Source organism: Trichechus manatus, unplaced genomic scaffold, assembly GCF_000243295.1.
Source record: "Trichechus manatus latirostris isolate Lorelei unplaced genomic scaffold, TriManLat1.0 scaffold00027, whole genome shotgun sequence".
NCBI lineage: Eukaryota > Metazoa > Chordata > Mammalia > Sirenia > Trichechidae > Trichechus > Trichechus manatus.
In genome coordinates, this window is record NW_004443963.1 from 16,070,159 (window position 1) to 16,092,402 (window position 22,244).

Here is a 22,244-nt window from a genome sequence, read left to right on the forward strand (position 1 = left end):
GTGATTGACATTTCACTCAGCATAATGTCCTCCAGTTTCATCCATGTTATGAGATGCTTCACAGATTCATTGTTGTTCTTTCTCGTTGCATAGTATCCTTTCCTCTTTTCTTGTTGCTTCTCTCTTGCTTTTTCTCCTTTCTGCTTCTTCCTGCTTTGTGTTTGAAAAACCTGTGTGGGGTTGGCTGCATGTATATACAAACTCCTCATCAATTTCAAGGCATGGCCCTTCCACCAGGGACATGAACTGACCAATCCCCTCTGGATAGGCCACAGATACTTCATTTGCATAATAGGTTATAGTCACTTCATTTGCATAGTATGTTGACCAATCCCTGCAAGATGCATACCAATCACAGGGCATACTGCAGCCAAGGGCCAGACAAAAAGTATCAAACCGTACTTGTTGTTTATAACTTACCCAGGAAATGTCAGTCAACCTGGACAAAAGTAACAAACCCTCTGGAGTAGAAAACTAGGGCAAAGGTTGTTGATGTGGTAAAAAACATGTAAAACTGTTCACTACACATTAGTAAGTAAGCACAGATAAGCCTGTGCTTACCTTGCTTACTGGGTACTCCGTCCCTGTCAGGGATTGTAAATTTGAAAAGAGGATTTGATTCTGTAGGAAGGTGCTGTGGGGTTGGGAGAGAGACAGATGCCAGCCATACCTAGAAGCAGAATCTTTTTTTAAATTTTTTTATTGTTATACTTTAAGTGAAAGTTTACAATTCAAGTTAGTCTCTCACTCAAAAGTTTATACATACATTGTTATGTGATCCTAGTTGCTCTCCCTATACTGTGACAGCACACTCCTCCCTTCCATCCCTGATTTCCCGTGTCCATTCAACCAGCTCCTGAGCATCTCTGCCTTCTCATCTCACCTCCAGACAGGAGCTGCCCATTTAGTCTCATGTATCTACTTGAGCTAAGAAGCACACTCTCCACGAGTGTCGTTTTATGTCTCATAGTCCAGTCTAATCTTTGTCTGAACAGTTGGCCTGAAGAATGGTTTTACTTCTGGATTGACAGAGAGTCCAGGGGCCGTGCTTTCTGGGGTTCCTCCAGTCTCAGTCAGACCATTAAGTCTTTTTTTTTTTTAATAGAATTTGAGTTCTGCACCCTACTTTTCTCCTGCTCCATCAGGGACTCTCTGTTGTGTTCCCTGTCAGGGCAGTCATTTGTGGTAGGCAGGCACCATCTAGTTCTTCTGGTCTCAGGCTGATGAAGTCTCTGGTTTATGTGGCCCTTTCTGTCTCTTGGGCTAATACTTTCCTTGTGTCTTTGGTGTTCTTCATTCTCCTTTACTCCAGGTGAGTTGGGACCAGTTGATGCATCTTAGATGGCCACTTGCAAGCTTTTAAAACCCCAGACGCCACTCACCAAAGTAGGATGCAGAAGCTTTTCTTAATAAACTTTGTTATGCCAGTTGACCTGTCACCTGAAAGCATGGTCCCCAGACCCCTACCCCTGCTACTCTGCCCCTCGAAGTGTTGGATTGTATTCAGGAAACTTCTTAGCTTTGGTTTAGTCCCGTTGTGCTGACTTCCCCTGTAATGTGTGCTGTCCTTCCCTTCACCTAAGATAATTCTTGTCTGCTATCTAGTTAGTGAGTAATCCTCTCCCGCCCTCCCCACCCTAGTAACCATCAAAGAATGTTTTCTTCTGTGTTTAAACTTTTTCTTGAGTAGAAGCAGAATCTTTGATGTGGTGAAAAAACGTGCGATTGTTCACTACAGGTTAGTAAGTAAGTACAAGTAAGTCCGTGCTTACCTTGCTTATTGGGTAATCTGACACTGACAGTGCTGTAGTTTTAGTACTCCACATCCATTCTGCACTTACTAGATGCCCAGAATTGTTGTAATACACTTCTTACTTTGTATTATTTCATTTCATCCTCACAGCAACCCTATTAAGCAGGTACCATACTGTGGACTGCCAGAAGGAATACATCAGTCTGAGCAGAAATACAACCAGAATGCTCCTTAGAAGCAAGGATGGCGAGACTTCGGCTTGCTTACTTTGGATGTATTATCAGGAAAAAAGCATCATGCATGGTAAAGTAGAGGGTAGCAGAAAATGAGGGAAACCCTCCATGAGATGGATTGACACATTAGGTGGAAGAGTGGACTCAAACATACCAAGGATGATGAAGATGGTGCAGGACCTGGTAACGTTTCATTTTATACAGAAGGTTGCCATGAGTCAGAGCCAACTCGATGGCAACTAACAACAATCCCCATTTAACAGATACTATAGATATAGGTATTACTATATCATTTTATAGATAAGGAAACTGAGGCACAGAAGGGTTAAGTCTCTAGCCCAAGGTCTCTGGGTTAAAGGGAACCTAGGGAACAGTGGCAAGAATGAGGAAGCGGCTGAACCTAAGGGAAAGAGATCAGAAGGAAACTTTATCACCACTTGAGGCGAAATCCACCAGTGCCAGTCCTCTCAAGGGCCCCCTGGGGACCCTGACCGGGGAGGGAGGGAGGTTACCCAGTCCAAACGTGCCGCGGCCCCGCGCTCCGGAGGCGTCTGGGCACCGCCCGCCTCGGCTCCGCCCCTTGTCCTCGAATTGTCCAATCTCACAGCCTTCATGCAAATTAGGCACCTAGAGAGAGCCTATGCGAGTGTGTCAGGGGCGTGGTCACCCGTTCCACTCCCGGGCAACGTTCTGATTCATTGTTAAAATAATGAGGCCGTGACCCCCACCCCCTACTGGCACCCCAGCGCGTGGAAACCCGAGCCGAGGTTCGTATTGGGCGGCGGAGAAGTGAGGGCTGAGAGGAGGACTGGGCGGCGAGGTATACGGGGCAGGACTGGCGGACCGGCTGGATGGAGAGGTCCACGGGTCCTTTTTCTGGGTGGGGCATGCGTATTCGCTAAGGATTTTCATTACTACATCCACGTCTAAAGTGCACTTTAGAGAAAGAGTCTGCACCTTAGGGGTGGAGGGAGCTGGAGCGGCGAGAGGCACGTGGAGCAGAACCTCCCCCACACCCCCAGCCCCCAGGAAAATGAGCAGCGTTCTCTGTCCGGAGCGATGCTCTTTTATGTGTCCGGCCTGGGAAAGAACCGCCTAGGCTGGGCGCGACAGATGCGCACTCCCTCCGCCACGGGAGCAGGGAACAACGGGGAGATGGCCGCCCCAGGAGGATCCAACAGCCTGGAGCCGTGGAGGGGCCAGTGGGTGCGCCCACCCTACACCGAACCCTGCCCGAGTCCCATTCCGCACCCCAGGTCATACGGTGGAGAAGCCTTCGCCCAGGCTGTCCCTGGAGAGGACGTGAAATTCCCCAGCTCTCAGCTGAGATTGGCAGCAAAGGCCTGATCCCCTGGGACGCTTTGGACGAAACTTGCCAGGTGAGGACAGGTATGGGCAGGTGACCTGGGGGCAACATAAAATGCGTGTTTTGGGAAGTTGAATTCCTCCCACTCTCCCCAGCCCACCCTCTACTCCTCTCCTGGGACTCTGTACAGGTGGGGAGGGAAAGAGGGCATCTACAGTTGTTCTTCCTAGGCGTGGATGTTGGACCCCCCCAGGGGCACCCAGAAGGGAGAGCCCTGGACTCAAGACAAAATACTGGGCTTCTCTTTGGCTTTTCTCTGCCACAAACTTGCTGTGTGACCTTAGGTTAGTCACCTTTTCTGAGACTCTCTAAATGCCTGCCCATCCCTTTGCCTTGCACCCTGTTTGCCAACGGACCTTGTGATTTGGTAATGTGATCCAGTGCCCCTTACCTCCACCTCCAAGAAGGCAGAGAGGCACACAGACATGGATTTGAATCCAGCTCAGCCACTGTGCCCTTGAGCAAGTTGTGCAATCTCTATGAGCCTCAGTTGCCTCGTCTGAAATTGTGTCTATAATGAATACTGATAATGAAATATTATCTATCATATTATCTATAATACAGGTAGCTGTAAGACAAGGGCACTCAAACTTTCAGATGCATTGGAATCCCCTTGGGGGCTTGTTTAAAATGCGCACTGCAGGCCTTATCCTCAGACAGTCTAACTGGGCAGGTCTGGGAGGGAACCAGGAATCTGTATTTGTGTGAGCAGCCCAGGAGAGTCTACTGTACAGTCCTTGGGAAACACTTTGAGCAATGCTGCAATAAGGACTAGAAATCAGGTGTCAAATGCTTGGCAGCATCTGGTGCTTAATAAGTGTTTGTTGAGTGAATTAATGAGCAAATGAATGAATGGATGGATGAATGGATTACCTTATTTCTTTGGTCCTGGTCTTGAATGCGACAAGCTGGGGCTGGAGTCTAGGTGGAGACTCAGTCAGCCATCTGATCCTTGCCTCCCCCATCTTCCCAGGCCCCACCTAGAGGGTCGGTTGGGTCACAGGAGCTTCTCTGGCCTGACGCATTCAACATGGAGCAGGTGGCTGGGAATGTCCCCTGTGAATGCTTTGAGACCAACATGCTTGCCCAGAGCCTCTGCCAAAACTGTTTTCATCCCAAGGAGGCCCATGGAGCCGGGCACCAGGTGGGCTGGTTTTCTTGAGTGGTTGGGTAGCTTGGGATGGGAGTTGGCAGCGTGGCCAGGCCTGGCCAGTAACTTGCAGTGTGAACCTTGATGCTGGCCTTCCTCCTGGACAGATCCTCAGTTTTCCCATCTGTACAATGAGATAGTTGGGCCATGTTCGTATTTCGTAAATATCAGTCATTCTGCTCTGCTTTAATGAGTTTCTGTCAAAGCCTCATCTAATCTATTTCTTTACTGTTAGTTCAGTTGACATCCTTTTTCCCTTATACTGAAACAAAACTGTACGTCACCACCACAAATGGAAAACCAGGATCATGTCCAGTAAAAAATAGAAATTAGAAATGTTATTAAATTCTAGCAAAAGAGTGTTGTCTGCTGATGGCTCTGAGCCCGAGGCCTACTGTCTCTTTGTTATAAAGGGAGATATTAGAGAGGTGTTAAAGATACCCCAGCACCCAGTGAAGACTTTGTCCTTGAAGTAATGGAAGGAGTGAAAGGGTTGAAAGGGGAGATACTGTCTCACTTTGGGATCAATGCGCTCTGATGCCAAGCCCAGGTATGCGTAAACCTAGGGCACCAGATACACATGCTATGAGAAGCACCAGTTTAACAAAACAGTTGTGAGTTGATTCTGACTCATGGCAACCCTGTGTGTGTCAGAGTAGAACTGTGCGCCAGAGGGTTTTCGGTGGCTGATTTTTTGGAAGTAGGTCTCCAGGCCTTTCTTTTGAGGCACCTCTGGGTGCCCTCCAACCTTTTGGTTAGCAGCGGAGCATTTTAAAAGGAATTTAGCATCGCCCAGGGACTCCTATGAGAAAGAAGCACAGGACCTCTGAATTTCCAGATTGAATTGACCCCCTATGGCTCTGTAGTCCCTGTGGGGCCTGAGGTTCCTGGTGAACTGAGAGCTGGCTTCATGGGGTGGGGGTGGTGTGGGGAGTGTTATGGGCAGAGGTTAGACTCTGCAAATGGATCATTGTAAGGGAACTGCTGTTCAGCTTTGGAGCCAGGCAGGCCAGAGTTTCATCCTAGGTTTGCTGTTCACCTCCTGTGTGACCTTGTGTCATTTAACCTCTCTGGGGTCACTCTCCTCAAGGATAAAGTGGAGGCAACAAGGCAATTGGGGCCTCTGGCTCTGCTTCCCCAAAGTCACGTGTGGCTAACTTGATACCAAACCTTGGAGATTCTTTTCTTAAATATTTTATTGTGTTTTAGGTGAAAGTTTACACAGCAAATTGGGTTCCCATTTAATAATTTTTATACAGATTGTTCCATGACACGGGTTACAGTTTTGGCAATGTGTTAGCATTCTCGTCATTGCCATTGTTTGTTCTGTTTCCATTGATCTAGCTTCCCTGCCCCTCCTTGCCTTCTCATCTTTGCTTTTGGGTAAATGTTGACCATTTGATCTTGTGTAGTTGATTGTTTAAGGGAGCATGCTCCTCACGGTGATATTATTTATTTTAAAAGCCAATCTATTATTTGGCTGAAAGCAGACCTCCGGGAGTGGCTTCAGTTCCAAGTTAAAAGGGCATCTTAGGATGGCAGTCTTGGGGTTCCTGTAGTCTTTATCAGTCCAGTAAGTCTGGTCTTTTTTGGGAATTTGAGTTTTGTTCTGTATTTTCTCCCATTCTATCCAGGACCTTCTGTTCTGTCCCTGGTCAGAATGGTAGTGGTAGTTGGGCACCATCTAGTTCATCTGGTCTCAGGTTAGAAGAGGCCATGGTTTGAGTGGGCTATTAGTCCTGTTTTGCTCCAGATGAGTAGAGACTAATGGTTGTATCTTAGAGGACCACTTGCAAGCTTTTAAGATCCCAGACACTACTTACCAAACTAGGATGTAGAACATTGGAGATTTTTTTCTATGTATTGTTAAACCTCCAGTAACAACTCCCCCACCCCAACCCCCAAGTTCAGAGAATGGTTGCCTGAAAGTCCTGTGGGTCCATCTCCCATGCAAATGAACTTCTCCCAGTGGATGGGGATCCAGCAAGCATGGAGTGGGAGGAAAGCCCTGGATCCAGACAAATGTGAGTTCTAGTCTCAGTTCCACCACTTCCCAACTCTGAGACCTTGGGCCAGTTGACGTATTCAACACATACTGAATGAGAGCTTAAAATGTGCCAGGCACTGTGCCCAATGTCAGGGAAGTGGTGATAAATAAGACAGACACATCTCTGCCTTCATGGGACTTGTGGTCTAGCAAGGGATACAATAAAAATGTCATCATGCCAATAATGGTTTAATCATGGTTACAATAAATACTGTAAAGGAATAGCAAGTGGTATCAGACAGAGGTAAATGATAGGGCATTGGGGAAAATTTCTCCAAGGAAATGATGTTTCAGATGCTTGGTAAAGGCTGTGTGGGCATTGGCCCAGTGATGTTGGTGGAAGGGCAGAGGACGAGAACATCATGGGCAAAGGCCCTGAGGCAGAAAGGAGGGAGGCGCATTGGAGGACTGGAGAGAGGCCAGCAAGAAGGAGGGGCAGAGGAGCTCCAGGACAAGGATGGAGATGGGGCAGGGCTGGATCTCACTGGCCCTTGTAGATATGCTGAGGGCTTTGGACTTTACCCTGAGAGTTATGGGGAGCCACTGAAGATTTTGAAGAGTCATGATCAGATTTGTATTTTTCAAGTCCTTCTGACTGCTGGGCAGAGAATGGAGTGCAGGGAGATGATATTGAATCAGGCTGACCAGTAGGAAAATGTACAATTACTCATGCAAGAGATGATGGGGGCTTAGCGATGGAGACAGATGGACACATTCCAGAACTAATTGCATAGGAGAATTTACAGGATTTGGTTTCTGAATAACAAGGAGGCGGAGGGGTGGGGGAGGCCCATGGCTGACCCCTAAGTTATTTCCTGAGGCAGGGTACTCAGGATGGGAAATTTGTTTGGGGTGTGGTGAGTTTGAGGTGACTGTGGGATATTCTAGTGGAGATGAAACCAGTTGCTGTGGAGTTGATACTGACTCATGGCGACCCCATGTGTGTCGGAGTAGGACTGCGCTCCGTAGGGTTTTCTTTTTAATAATTTATTTTATTGCTTTTGTTGTTTTGACAGTATACACAGCAAAGCATACACCAATTCAACAGTTTCTACATGTGCAATTCAGTGACGTCCATTGCATCCTTCAAGTTGTGCAACCATTCTCACCCTCCTTTTCTGAGTTGTTCCTCTCTCATTAACATGAACTCAACTGCCCTCTAAGTTTTATAGGGTTTTCAGTGGCTGGTTTTTCGGAAGATTGCCAGGCCTTTTCTTCTGAGGCACCTCTGGGTGGACTTTAGCAGCCGAGTGTGTTAGCTGTTTGTACCATCCAGGGACCCCCCAGTGGAGATGAACAGAGGTTACTGAATATACAGGAGAGAGGCTTGAGAGTCATCAGGATCTGGCCTGTCTAAAGTCATGCTCATGGATGAGCCATTGTCTACAGAGAGAGTGCAGAGTAAGAAGAGGGGAAGAGAGCCTGGGGTGGGTGGAGGCCTGCAGAATACAGCTTTTAAACACGGGCAGCGAGGAGGCCGAGACTGTCAGGAGATGGAAATGGAGCGGGGTATCTGCCCCCTGCTCCCTGAAGCCAAGGCAAGAAATGGTTTCAAGATCAGAGAAGGGTACTTGTGTCAAATCCTTTACTTCTTTGACCTTCCAATTGCTCTGAAGGCCCCTGGGTTCTGCAAATGCATGAGGGATGTCTGTTACATCCCTGAGCCAGACCCTGGGACCAGACCCCTGGCCGGGGGACTGTTCCCTGCATCCAGAATGTGGGCTCCAGAGGCTGGCAACCACCTCTTCTTGACTTTTCCATCTGCCTCCCTGTCCACCCTGCTGCCACCTGGACTCCACTTGGGATCTAAAGTACAGCAGGTTCTCCATGGTCGGGTATTGATGGAATGAGTGGCTTTCTTCATGTTGCCCTCCCAGGGACACGGGGTGCCTGCCCTAGGTGCCCTCTGGGTCGCCTGGCTTGCTCTGCATCACCCACTCTCTTCCTATCTCCCTGCAGTAGCAGGTCTCCAGGGAACCAAGGTTTGCCGGTTTTTGCTCTGAGGGGGCTGGATTCTGGAACATTGGCCTGATTTGCCCTTGGCTTTGGCTCAAGAGATTTCACACATGGGGAGTCACAACATCTGTATGTTAGACAGCAGCCCCAGCCTCGCTGGAGTTGCACTGTTCCTGAGCTGATCTCTAATTACACCTGGGCACAGACTCCTCCCTGTGGGGCCGGATAAAAGCGTCCCCAGGAGCTCAGCGAAGAAACAGAGCTGGGTCCAGTTCTGACATCTTCACCCACCCGAGAACACGCAGAAAGGGCCCCAGGTCCCAGAGGTCCCTGAAGCTTGACCAGCTGATCATGCAAAAGGCCATGGGGAGTCCCAATTCTGCACACCCCTGCTGTGCTCTCGGCTGACTCTCCCACAGACTGGGCGGTGGGGGAGAGTTAACTCTGGAAATCACACAACCTTGACCAGGTCATGGCCAAGTGCTGGCGGGGCAGGGGAGGGGATAGATGGGTGGCCCCTTCTCTAAGACAGGCACTCTCATACCTTTTCAATTTATTCTTAATTGCATTTGACATTATTCTATTTTACCTTTATAAAATTCTATTTAACATTTTTGTATTATTTATTTTATTTAAGATGTACAGGCCAGGCAATGTCCTAAGCCCTTTACAAATATCAGCTCATTTCATTCTCATAGCCAGGGGCATTGGTGAATTCCAGCCTCCCACGTGGGAGACATGGGTTTGATTCCTGGCCCATGCACGTCATGCACAGCCACCTCCCGTCTATCCGTGCCGGCTTGCGTGTTGCTATGATGCTGAATGGGTTTCAGCGGAACTTCTAGACTAAGACAGACTAGGAAGAAAGGCCTGACAATCTACTTCGGAAAACCAGCCCCTGAAAACCCTGTGGATCACAATGGTCCTATCCGAAACCAGTCACGGGCATGGTAGGACCAGGCAGCGCTTCTTTGTGTTGTACATGAGGTCTCCATGAGTGGGGGCCGACTCGATGGCATCCATCAACAACAACGACAGCAGCTTCTCATAGCATCCCAGGGGGTGCACCCTGTTATCATCCCCATGGTGTAAAGGGGACGGCTGAGGCCCAGAGAGAAGTCACTTGTCCTAGGTCTTGGTTTCAGCTCCTCTCCATTTCAGAGATGAGAAAACGAGGCTCAGAGAGGGGAAGGCACCAGGCTGATGTCACTCAGCTGGGAAGTGGAAGAGCCAGGATTGGGCCAGAGGTCTGTCAGAGGCCAGAGGCTGTGCTGACCCGCCAGACAGGAAATCAGAGCCGAGGACTGACTTCTGGGCCTGCTCTTAGGGCTGGGTGGTGATGGGGGCTGGGGTGAAAGCAGGGATGAGATGCCATCGCAGGCTGGGGGTTCTGCCGTGCCAGGCTGGGCTGGAACCTCTTGGTGATGCCCAAGAGCCACTCCCTCCTCATTCACGCTGCAAAGTCCCCAGGGCAGCCAAGGCGCCAGGCCGGGCTGCGGATCTGACACCTCTCCGCTGCCGAGCTCTGATCAGAATCTGACTGCGGGGCAGGAGGCGAAATTGAACCCAGGCGGGCCTGCTCTGGCCTGGATGGTGTGACAGACATCCCGGCCTCTCTGCATGTGACCCCCCAGGCCCTGCCAGGGGTGGCCTTCTTGGAACCCGGAGAGTCTGTGCCTACCCTGGGGCTCTGCCCAGGCTGCAGCCTAGGCCCTGGGCTGTGTGGTCCCCAGAGAGCCCCGGCCCAGGCCCCCGCCCTCCTGCCAGCCTCTCAGGTGAGCCGGCTAGATCGGGTTCCTGCGGTTTCGTGTCCTGCATTGTTCTTGGCTGGGCCCCGGCTTATGAAACAGTAATGAGGGGCCTCTGCTCCCACGGCTGGCCCCTCTAAGGTTTCCGCTGCGTCAGCCGCCACCACCACCACGGCCTGGAGTTGGGGCCTGGGAGGGCGGCAGCGTGAGGGCCAGAGCCGGAGCCCCCCGGGGACGAGGGTGCTGACAGCCGCCAGCTGCCACTGCCGCCGGAGCCTGCCGCCCAGGTAACCCGAGAGGCGGCGGGGCACGGGGTGCTGTGGCCATAGTCTCCCACCACCGAGGGAGGGCCCTGCCACCCAGGAGGTGGGGAGGGATGGGGGGACCTTCCTGGAGGTGAGCAACCGTTCCCCCTGGGTGAGCCCAGCACTAGCCCTAGCAAGCAGGTGTGGCCATGCTGAGGGTGGGAGGGAGACAGGAGCAGCAGCGGCTCAGGCCCCCACCCTTAACCCTTGGCCTTGATGCTCCAGCCCTGAAGCCCCCTGCCCCTCCTTTAGTGGCCAAATCTCTCTTTTATTCCAAGGTCTTGTTCTTGCACCTCCTTCTTCTCCCTCAGACTAGCTCTTCCTCCCTCTGACCTTCTGCCATTCTCCAGGCCAGCTAATCCTCCCTCCTCTCCCTTCTCCTTCTTCACTTCTTCTTCTTCACCTTTTCTTCTGGCTACAAAAGACCATTTGGGGCCCTTCTGCCCACTTCACGTCCTCAGGCACGCGCATACACACACGTACCAACAGACACACATAAGTAAGCATACGTGCACTTTTGCAAACATACATTAATGTATGCACTAGGCCTGCATGCACACATGCACATGTGCCCCAGACAAGCACACACAGGCCTGTATACACACACGTACCTGCACCTAGACCCATACGTGTACACACATATGTGTGTGCACACGCCTAGTACTCTGGCCAGCCCCCACTTGGGTCCCAAGGGGCTCTCACAACCTGATGGGCAGCTGTCCTTGAGAAGTGTGAGATCCTGGGAGGAGATGTCAGAGACTCCTAGCCCGCCTGGTGTGGGAGGGGCCATGTAGGGGGAAGGGGCCGCCCACGTGGGTGCCGAGCTGCCTCCTATCTCCAACTCTGTCCCAGGAGCCTGGGAGCCCTCCGAGTGCTGAGGCACCCTACTGCGACTTGCCCCGCCACCCATCCGCACCTGAGGACCCGCTCGGTGCTTTGACCTCCGGCTGCCAGTCCGTGGTGGGCCCAGGCCTCAGGTCAGGGCCTGAGAGGTGGGTACAGCCCTGGGCTCCCTGGGGTCAGATGCCCTCACCCAGTCCACCCTGCACCGCTTTATGATGGCATCATCTATCTGGGGTGGCTGTTGGTGTGGGTCACGTAGTCAGTCTCTGCGGCCCGGGCACAGGCGAGCAGATCACACTGTCCCTGTTCATACCTGGACCTCTGAGCTTACCCTCCCAACCCTGGCTGTCTCTCCCCATGGTCTTGCCCACCCCACTGATGCTCTAAGACCTGGCTCAGCTTTCTTCCAGGGGATGGGGCAGTCACACACCCACTCTGCAGTGGGCATGGCCCACAGCCCACTCACATTTCCTGGTTTCCTTGCACACCCAGGGCACCTGTCACCCACCTACCTGGCCATACACTCCTCTAGGCTCTGGGATTCCATCCGTGGCCCCTCCTCCCCCAGGCCTGAGCTGAACTGAAGTCCCCTTTTGGGGTCATGGGACCTGGGATGGCAGGGCCTTGGGGTCCAGAAACCTGGATTCCAGCTTCATCTCTATCCCTGACAGGCTGTGAGACCTTGGGCAAGTTTAATCTTTCTGTGCCTTAGTTTCCCTGTTTGTAAAATAAGGGGTTGAATCAAATCATCATTGCTTTTGGAACATGTGTTCCTCACAGACAGGCACTACTGAAAAAAAAATGGCTCAGTCATCAGATATGTTTCAGAGAGTCTAGGATAAGCAAAATTGAATATGTTCCTTGCAGGACTTGTCAGAGCCTTTAGTTGGCAGGTGTGCATTGTGGCTTTTAGGTGGGGGGAGGTAAGAGGAGTAGGCAGTATGTCCCAAGCTTATTTGACTGGAACTCTTTTTCAGGGTCATCAGCTATTACCATCTTTCAGGTCATTCTGTGATCACTCTTGGAGACACTGCCAGCTCTGAGCCTAGAGGCCAATTGGCTTCTCTAAAACTAGGCTGTCTCTGCAGCCCCACCTCGACATTCAGGCTGGTAGCTCTGTCATTCCCCTGAAGCCCTGCTGCCTGTCAGAGCCACACCTTAGACCGCATGCTTCTGTCTTGTTAGCGGACTGAGCTTTGGGATCCCCACTCCTGTGCGGGTGATGGGACTAGGGCTAGGGCAGCAGTCCTGGTTTACAACCCAGCACCACTGCTTCCTAGCTCTGGGATCTTGGCCAGTCTTGTTGACCTCTCTGAGCATCAGTTAAGGAGCCCCTGAGATACAGTGGTTTAAGTGCTCGGCTGCTAACTGAAAGGTCAGCAGTTCGAACCCACTAATCACTCCTTGGGAGAAAGATGTGGCAGTCTGCTTCTGTAAAGATTCCAGTCTTAGAAACCCTATGGGGCGGGCACTTCTACTCTGTCCTATAGGGTTGCTATCAGTTGAAATCGACTCGACAGCAGTGGGTTTCTTTTTTTTTTTTTGAGCCTCGGCTTCTTCATCTGTAAAATGGGAGTCATTTTACTCACTTGAAAGGGTAGCTAAATGAGTGACCCATGTAAGTGCCCAGCTCCCTCTCTGCACCACCATGTAGGTTCCTGGTTCCTAATGTGAATGTGTATATCCGGGTTGAGGGGGGCATCACTCCTTAATTCTTTTTGGGAAAAAGTCATGGGTCTGTGTCTCCTCTCCCAGGGGCCCATCATCAGGGCTTCCTGAAGAGGTTCCCGCAACCACCTCCAGGAGCAGGAGCCGGGAACTCAAGGCAGTGCCCTATCTGGAGGGTCTGACCTCCTCCCCGCGTGGCAGCCATGACGAGGGCCCCGACTTTGGCACCAGCTCCAGCCCCAATGGTGACACCCCTGATGATACCAGCAGCTTGTCCTCTGTGGTGAGCTGGGGGCAGGAGGCAGGGACAAGAGCAGGTCACCCCTCTGTCCCCAGCACCAGGGTCCCACCCAAACTGCCAGACAAGACCTTACTGAGCCTCTCACATCAGGGAGTTGGACCAAGGTCTTCTGGAGACTCAGCTAGCCACCCCAACTAGCCATCCAGACTGCCTGCTCCTGGGCTGGGCAGGGGGCTCGGCCTGGGCCAGCCAGGGTTGGGGTGGGGCTGGCTGTGAAAAGGAGATGAGGAAGTTCTAGCTACAGAGCTCTGGGTGAATCACCAGCAGGCTCAGGCTGCCGAAAATGCCCAGGTCACTGAGGGCCGGGATGGTGGGCATGGTATACAGAGCAAGGAAGGCACTGGGCCACTGGGCACTGCCTTGGTCACACACTGTTGAGCCCCATGACCAGCCCTAGCATAGATTTTCAAGGGACAGAGGAAAGGGAGTAGGCTTGGGGGGCCTGGCAAGGGCTGGGGGGCCATTTAGCCAGCAGAAGACTCAGGGGCCTTCAACTGAGTGTTCACCCCTGGAAGGACTGTCATGAGCAGTAGAGGCAGGCCTGTTCCATGAGACCCACAAGGGGAAGTGGCAGGAAGTACGAATGGGCTCAGAACAAAACAGCCCAGCCTTGCACTCACTAAGTGACGGGCTGTGTGCTAAGTGTGTGGCAGGCGTGGGCTCACGGAAGGCTCACCGCCACCCTCTGAGCTCAAGGCTCTCACAGGCCCATTTTGGGGTAAGAAAATGGAGGCTCAGAGACGGGAGGCAACTTATTACCTGAGGCCACACATCTGGGCAGTGGTGGGGCTAGGATTTGAACCTACAACTGTCTGGACTCTGAAGGTGTCTCTAGGAGGCTGCTAGGCCAAGGTCCTCCCATCACGTGGAAACAGACTGACGTGGGGTCAAGTTTCCTCCCAAATATACCACTTCCCAGCCAGGTGACTTCTGGCAAGTTCTTCACTTCCACACAACTGGCTGCCTCACAAGGTTGACTGCGTATGATCTGAGCTGATACCTACAACAGTGCTGGGCATACAGCAGGTGCTCTTTAAATGCTAGTTCCTTTCCCTTCTTTCTACCCAGCTCATGCTGGGAGCACAGGCCCTGGGGCCCTTCTTCTTCCCCCGCAAACACGCTCTCTCCTTCCCTCCCCTGGCAGAACTGGGACACTGTCAAGAGGCAGGCAGAGGCCCCCAGTGCGGACGAGCTCACCGTGATGATCCCATGGAGACCCCAGGAGGGGCCGAGGGCTGACAGTGCCCAACGGGCTCCATCTGTCCTCACCAAGCCTCCTGTGGGAGGAGACACTGCAGGCCAGAGAAAAGAGGGTAAGTCCTTCCAACAGGCCAGGTTGGTCCCAGTGACCGTGAGTCTGGTGATGGCCTGGGGCCCAGGCAGCCATCTTGCTGACCTCCCGGGCCTCTGAGCATGGCTTACTCTGGCAGCCCAGGTCTTAATAACAGTAACAGTTTCCATATAATTATGGGACAGCCACAATGTCACACACTACCTGCTTTAAATATATTGTCTCGCAACTGGTAGGTTAGGATCTTTGGATTCTAAGTGACAGAAGCTGGCTGAATGTAAATGGAATGACTCACATAAATCAAAGTCTAGAGGCACTGACTTCAGGCATGGCTGGATTCAGGTGTTCAAATAGCATCAGAAATCTGGTCTTTGCTCTGCTTTCTTCTGGTTGGCTTCATCTCAGCCAGGCCCTCCCCTAAATAATGGCATGATGACCACCAGCAGCATCAGGCTGTATCCTACCTGCTTATTGACTCTCATGGAAAGAGGGCACCATCTTCCCAATAGATGTAGCTAGTCTCAGAAAAGTTCTCACTGGGCCAGCGTGGCTCATGTGCCCAGCTTGGTGGTGGGGGATGGGGTTAGGCCCTGTGCAAAATTCATGGCCTGAGAGTTGTGGAAAGGGGATTCCCTAAGGGAAAACAGGGTGATGTTCACAGAGACAGGGGAAGGCTGCTGGTCAGGACAAGCTCACAGATGCCTGTGACAGCTGGTGAGCAACTCACTGGCACCTGAGCCCAGCAGGCTGCTCCTCAATGCTTGGGCCCTCAGTCACTACTGCCTTGAGCTGCCTCCTGGTCTGCGTCTTCAGCACCAATAGGATTTGGGGATTTGGGGCCAGGAAATCCAGTCCTAACCCTGCCTGGCAGTCCTGGCTTCCCATGATGCCTCTAGCATCCAGTCATCAAATACGTATGCACTAGCTGTTCATAAAGCCGGGTCTAGACGCCGTGGGCATTCAGAAGGAGTTAGACGTGGTCCCTGCCCCGGAAAGCTCATTGTCTGGTAAAACAGACAGATGGGAGATGATGAACAGCAGCCAGGACAGAGGAAAAGCAGAAACAGGAGCCACGCTGCGAGTGAAGAAATGAGCAAAGAGCTGGGAGCGGGGTGGGAGCAGAGAAGAAAGAGGTTCATTCCAGCCAGGGAAGGATCACAGAGGAGGACCATCTGGGCAAGGGATGGCATTCTAGCTGGAGCAGCAGCCTGGGCGAAGGCTTGGAGGCGTGGCTTGGGAGTTTCCTGGCACATACAGCTTGAGCCTAGATGGGAGTGCACAGATGAGTCAGACTGTATTGAGCCTTGAGAGCCTAGCCAAGGAATTGGGACTTTCTTATCTAAGTAGTAGGGAGCTATGGAAGGTTTTTGAGGAGGAGAGTGATGTACTTGCACCTGTGCCTTAGGAATTTCACTAGGGCAAACGTGTGGAAGATGAATTAGAGCAGGGCGAGGCTGAAGGACGAGACACCAGTTAAGAGGCTATTGCTGCTGCAGTAATAACTGGTTCTGGCACAAGTTATTGGCCCCTGGGTGGAAGGTTGTTGGGGAACAGGATAGTCACTGCTCTCAGCCCTCAGATTACGCATTGATTACAGAGGAAAAAGGCACCCTTAGGATGGGGAGAGCTGGCAGACACCACCTTAACCAAGTGGCCACTCAGCTTTCCTCCAGGGAGCAATCTGGCATCAGGTGCCCTTGACTGACGCACGGGGCAGGACGCAGCATCTCTTCCAAGTCTTCCCGCTAGCCATGCCTTGCTTGCGTCTAATCCTGAGGAAATGGGACAAACCCAAACTGAGGAGTGCTCTGCAAGATAACTGACTGGACTCTGTGGAAGACACAAAAGGCCTGGGGAATTGTTCCAGATTCTCGGAGACTACAGGGGCAGTGGTGGGTCAGTGGTAGAATTCTCACCTTCCACGCGGGAGACCTGGGTTTGTTTCTTGGCCGGTGTACCTCATGCACAGCCACCACCTGTCAGTGGAGGCTCGTGCGTTGCTTTGATGTGAACAGGTTTCAGCAGAGCTTCCAGACTAAGACAGACGAGGAAGAAAGGCCTGGTGATCTACTTCTGAAATCAGCCACTGAAAATTCTATGGTTCACAATGAGCAGATCCACAACTAATCATGGGGATGGCACAGGACCACGCAGTGTTTCCTTCTGTTGTACATGGGGTTGCCATGAGTTTGGGGCCAACTTGACGGCAGCTAACAGCAATAACAACAACAACAACATATGAGACTACAGAGACTTAGCAGCTAAATGCCGTGTGTGATGCTGGGTTGGGTCCTGGATAGAAAAAACATAGCTAAGAAAGACATTATTGGGACAACTGGGGCAATTTGAATATGGACTGTGTATTAGATAATAGTACTGTGTCAATGTCATATTTTTTGAGTGAGATAGTAGCATTGTGGTTGTGAAGGAGAATGCTGTGTTCTTAGAAGATGCACGTGGAAGGGTTAGGGGTGAAGTGTTGTGATGTCGTCAGCTGGTTCAGCAAGACAGATGATAGAAAGGTAGATAGGGTATTCGTTTCCTAGGGCCTCTGTAACAAAGTACCACAAACCTGGTGGCTTAAAACAATGGAAATTTATTCTCTCACAGTTCTGGAGGCTAGAAGTCCTAAATCAAAGTGTTGGCAGGGTCATGCTCCCTCTGAAGGCTCCTGGGAAGAATCTTTCTGTGCCTCTTCCAGCTTCTGGTGGTCTCAGGAGTTCCTCGGCTTGTGGCAGCATCACTCCAATCTCTGCCTCTGTCTTCACATGGCCGTCTCCCCTGGGTCTTCTTCCTCTCTTCTCTTCTTATAAGGACACCAGTCAGATTGGATTAGGGCCCACCCTACTCCAGTTTATGGAAACCCTGGCGGTGTCGTGATTAAGTACTATAACTGCTAACTAAAGGATCAGCAGTCCAAATCCACCAGGAACTCCTTGGAAACTCTATGGGGGCACTTCTACTCTGTCCTATAGGGTCGCTATGAGTTGGAAGCGACTCAATGGCAACGGGGTTTGTTTTTACTCCAGTATGACCTTATGTGAACTTAACTAATTACATCAGCAAAGACACTTTTCCAAATAAGGTCACATTCACAGGTACCAGGGGTTAGGATGTCAACATATCCTTTTGGGGGACACTGTAACAAGTAAGTAGATAGAGAGATAGATAAATCAAATGAGACAACTTGTTAACCACTGGTGATTCTGGGTGAAGGACAGATAATGGGTGATCAGTACCCTGTTCCTGCCCTCTCCTGTAGCCTGTTGCAATCGTCCAGGTTGGAGCTGGACAAATGTGAGTTAGGTCCATGATTGTGGGATGAAGAGCGGACAGAGAAGGATTGAGGAGGTGGACTTGGTGAGTTGCTGGATACGTGGGAAGAAACGGCTCCATCTTGTTGAGGGCCTTCCTCTTTTTTGCTCACCCTCTACCAGCATGATGTCCTTCTCCAGGGACTGATCCCTCCTGATAACGTGTCCAAAGTAAGCAAGACAAAGTCTCACCATCTTCTCTTCTAAGGAGCGTTCTGGCTGTATTTCTTCAAGACAGGTTTGTTTGTTCTTCTGGCAGTCCATGGTATATTCAGTTTATTAGCCAATGAAAACCTAGGTATATAGCCAAAAGAAATGAAAGGAGCAACTCAATCAGATAATTGTACACCAATGTTCATGGTAGCGTTATTCACAACAGCCAAACGGTGTAAGCAACTCAAGTGCCCACCAACAGATGAATGAATAAACAAATGTATATATATGCAATGGAGTCTTACTCAGCCATAAAGAGAAATAAAGCTCTAATATATGCTACCGCATGGGTGATTATAAGATTCCACTTATGTGAAATACCCAGAACAAATGCATGGAGACAGAAGGTAGGTTAGAGGTTGCCAGGGGCTGGGAGAGGGGACAGATGGGCATTATTGCTTAATGGGTGCAGAGGTTCTGTTTGGGGAATTTTTGTTCTTGATGATTATACAACATTGGAATGCAATTAACGCCACTGGATTGCACATGTAAAAAGTGTTAACGTGGCAAATTTTATCACAATAAAAAAAAAAAAAACATGGATGGGGAAAGTCAGAAGCTGGATTGGGGGCATTGACCCAGCTGTGAGCTACTGGGAGCGATGGCAAATGCCATCTCAGCCAGCACCTATGCTCAAGGAGCACCTACTGTGCGCTAAGCATGATTCTAAGCCCAGAGGATATGGTGGAAAACAAGACAGTATGACCACTATCCAGACAGAGCTTATCAGAAGGCGTGATTAAATAGATGCAGCCAGTGATTGCATGAAGGAAATTAACAGGGATGTTCCTAGCAGCTGACCAGGGAAGACCTCTCTGAGCAGGTGACATTTAAACAGAGACCCAGAGTAGGAGAAGGAGCCAGCCAGATGAAGTGGAAGAGTGCTTCCGCTGAGGGAACAGCAAGTGCAGAGGTCCTGGGGTGGGGAAATGTCTGTGGAACTGAAGGGAGAACAGGGAGCTGGAGTGTGGTGAGTAGGGGAGACGGTGCTGCAGGAGGCTGAGGTGGCCTGGGGGGCACAGACCAGACCCTGCAGAGCTTTGCTGGCTTCAAAAAACCCCTGGGTTTTATTCTAAGTGTGGTCGGGAGCCCCTGAAGGTTTTTTTTTTTTTTTGGTTTTTATTTTGATATAATTGTAGATTTAAGAAGAGTTGCAAAGGTAGTACAGAGAATTCCCCATGCCCTTCCCCTGGGTTTCCCTAATGTTAACATTTACATAACCAGAGTACAACGGTCAATATTCAGAGGTTAACACTGGTACAATATTATTGGAGCCCTGGTGGCGCAGTGGTTAAGAGATTGGGCTGCTAACCAAAAGGTAGGCAGTTCAAATCCACCAGCCGCTCCTCAGAAACCCTATGGGGCAGTTCTACTCTGTCCTGTAGGGTTGCTGTGAGTTGGAATCGACTCGACAGCAACGGCTTTGGTTTTTTCGGGTTTTGACAATACTATTAATGAAACTACAGGCTTTATTCAATCCCACGGGTTTGTCTACTCATGTCCTTTTTCTGTTCCAGGATCCAGTCCAGATCCCAGGTGCCATTTACTCTGTGTCTCCTTAGTCTCTTCCAGTCTGTGACTGCTTTATTGGTCTTCCTTGTCTTCCCCTGAAAGGTTTTAAGCATGGGTAATCTGATCAGGTTTGCCTTTGGCAAAGATCTCCCTGATGGAGCAATGACACTGGGACCAGAGTGCACGTGTTGGGGGCTGTTGTGACCATCCAGACGAGAGATGAGGGTGGCTTGGAGTGGGGAGATAGCGGGGAAGGCAGATGGATTTGAAACGTATTTTAGGATGGCTTTAGGGTACGTAGGGGGCATTGGTCGTACAGTGGTAGAATTCTCGCCTTCCATCCAGGAGTCTTGGTTTGAATACCAGCCACCACCCATCGGCTTTCAAGTTGCTGTGATGCTGAACAGATGTCAACAGAGCCTCCATACTAAGACAGATTAGGAAGAAAGGCCTGACAATCTACTTCTAAAAATCAGCCAGTGAAAACCCTATGGATCACAACAGTCCAATCTGAAACCAATCATTGAGATGGTGCAGGACCGGGCAGTGTTTCATTCAATTGTGTGTGGGGTCACCATGGCAGCCATCAGGGAACAACGGTTTTGAGTGCTGCCATGTGCTTTGTTCCATGCTAGGCACTGGGAACCCAGCCCTCAGTGACTCCAGCTGTGACTGGTTGATAGAGGCAGGAGTTGAGAGGGAGAGGAGAGGGGATCTTAAGCAAGGCTTTTAATGAGGACAGTCATGGCCCCTTCAAAATGAAGCCATGGTACCCTTTATTTCTCTCCTGAAGCACCAGCCCAGGGACAGGAGCATAGCTGGCTGCCAACACATGCTTGGGGACCGAGGGGTTGAGGGGGTGGAGTGTGACACCAAAGTCATGGTGATCCTGTCATCGGGATGGGAGTTGCGAAGGGGCCATTGTTAGGGCAATTACATTAATTTCTTAGCGCAGCACTACTTTAGACTGGAAGGTGCATACAAATCACCTGTGGATCTTGTTAAAAGTGGGTTCCGATGCCATGTGTCCATTGGGGCTTGAGAATCCGCATTTCTAGAAAACTCCAAGGTGAACCCCATGCTGCTGGTGCATGGATCACACTTTGAGTGGCGAGCCTTACTGGGGTCACAAAGGCTCTCCCACCCCGGTGCCCATCCATCCCTGTTGCAGCTCTGGGAGGAGCCTCTGGGGTAAGGTCCTTTGCGGTACAAGGAACAGGAGCTTTCTAGAGCCTTCCCACATGGAAAGGCTCATTAGTAGAAACTGAGGTACTTTCTTGTGATCCAGTTGCAGAGATAGAACTGGGAACAGGAAGGTTGCCAGGTAGCTGCTGTAGGGTCCCCTCACCCTCTCTGGGGTCACATGGGCCATTGTCAAAACTGCTCTCTGGGAGTTTGCTTCTTCTCTGACTTGCCCGTGGCCCCCCAGACTGTGTGACCTTCCAGATCTGGAGCCCATTCCGCCTGTGTCAGTTGGTTTCAATCCCAAATTCTTGACCTCAGCCCCTCATCTGGTCAGCCTTGGTCAAAGGAGTGGGTCACTTGGTATGGATGGTGGGGTCTCTAAGAAGAGGGTGTGGGGTCTGCCCTGATCATCTGTCCCAGGGGACAAAGAAAGGTAGGCTGTGGGAGTGGCTGGACTCCTTCTCACCTTGCGCCTCACTCTTCTCTCTCCAGACACCAGCTCCGGGCGACAGCACTGGGCGAAGCTCCGGGGAGAAAGTGGGTGCTTCTCCTTGGAGCGGCTCCAGTCAGCACCAGCCCAGACTTCCTCCACAGCACCACAGAGTGGACCTCGAAGTGCCACCCCCCAGGCTTCCTTTCCCCATCGCTTTGCCCAACGGGACGCTGTCCAGGCTGCTTCTACTCAACGGGACAACCCCCAAGCCTCCTCTCCCCAACGAATCACCCGACAGGACAACTCCAGAGCCTCATCCACCCAACAGGACACCCCCAGAGCCTCCTCTCCTCCCCAGGCCACCCGATGGGACAACCCTAGAACTTCTTCCACTCAACAGAACAATCCTCAAGTTTCCTCTCCCTCCAGAACCATCCAAATAGACAACCCCAGAACCTCTTCTACCCAACAGGACAACTCCCGAACTTCTCCCACTCGTACCCCACAACGAGACAACCCCAGAACATCCTGTGCCCAACGGGACAATCTCAGAGCCACCTCTCCCAACAGAACTACCCAATGGGAAAACTCCAGAACATCCTGTGCCCAACGAAATAATCCAAGAACTTCTTCTTTGAAGCGAACTGCCCAAAGGGAAAACCCCAGAACATCTTGTGTCCAACGGGACAACACCAGAACCTCCTCTCCCAACCGAACCACCCAACAGGACAATCGCAGAACATCTTGTGCCCAACGGGACAATCTCAGAGCCACCTCTCCCAACAGAACCACCCAAGGGGAAAACTCCAGAATATCTTGTGCCCAACGAGCCAATCCCAGAACCTCTTCTCCCAACCAAACCACCCAGCGGGACAATCCCAGAACAACCTGTGCCCAACGGGACAATCCCAGAACCTCTTCTCCCA

General features: G+C 51.2%; 1 protein-coding gene across 1 annotated transcript in view; it reads left to right on the forward strand.

Moving 5' to 3' along the window:
- Nucleotides 1–4,382: 4,382 nt before the first annotated feature.
- LOC105756164 (TRIO and F-actin-binding protein-like) overlaps nucleotides 4,383–22,244 on the forward strand; it is a 20,426-nt gene continuing 2,564 nt past the window's right edge. The window contains exons 1-5 of the mRNA XM_012554804.1: nucleotides 4,383–4,496; nucleotides 11,411–11,550; nucleotides 13,157–13,352; nucleotides 14,515–14,683; nucleotides 21,378–22,242. Coding sequence (XP_012410258.1) covers nucleotides 4,383–4,496; nucleotides 11,411–11,550; nucleotides 13,157–13,352; nucleotides 14,515–14,683; nucleotides 21,378–22,242 — 1,484 coding nt within the window. The remainder of the gene's footprint in view (nucleotides 4,497–11,410; nucleotides 11,551–13,156; nucleotides 13,353–14,514; nucleotides 14,684–21,377; nucleotides 22,243–22,244) is intronic.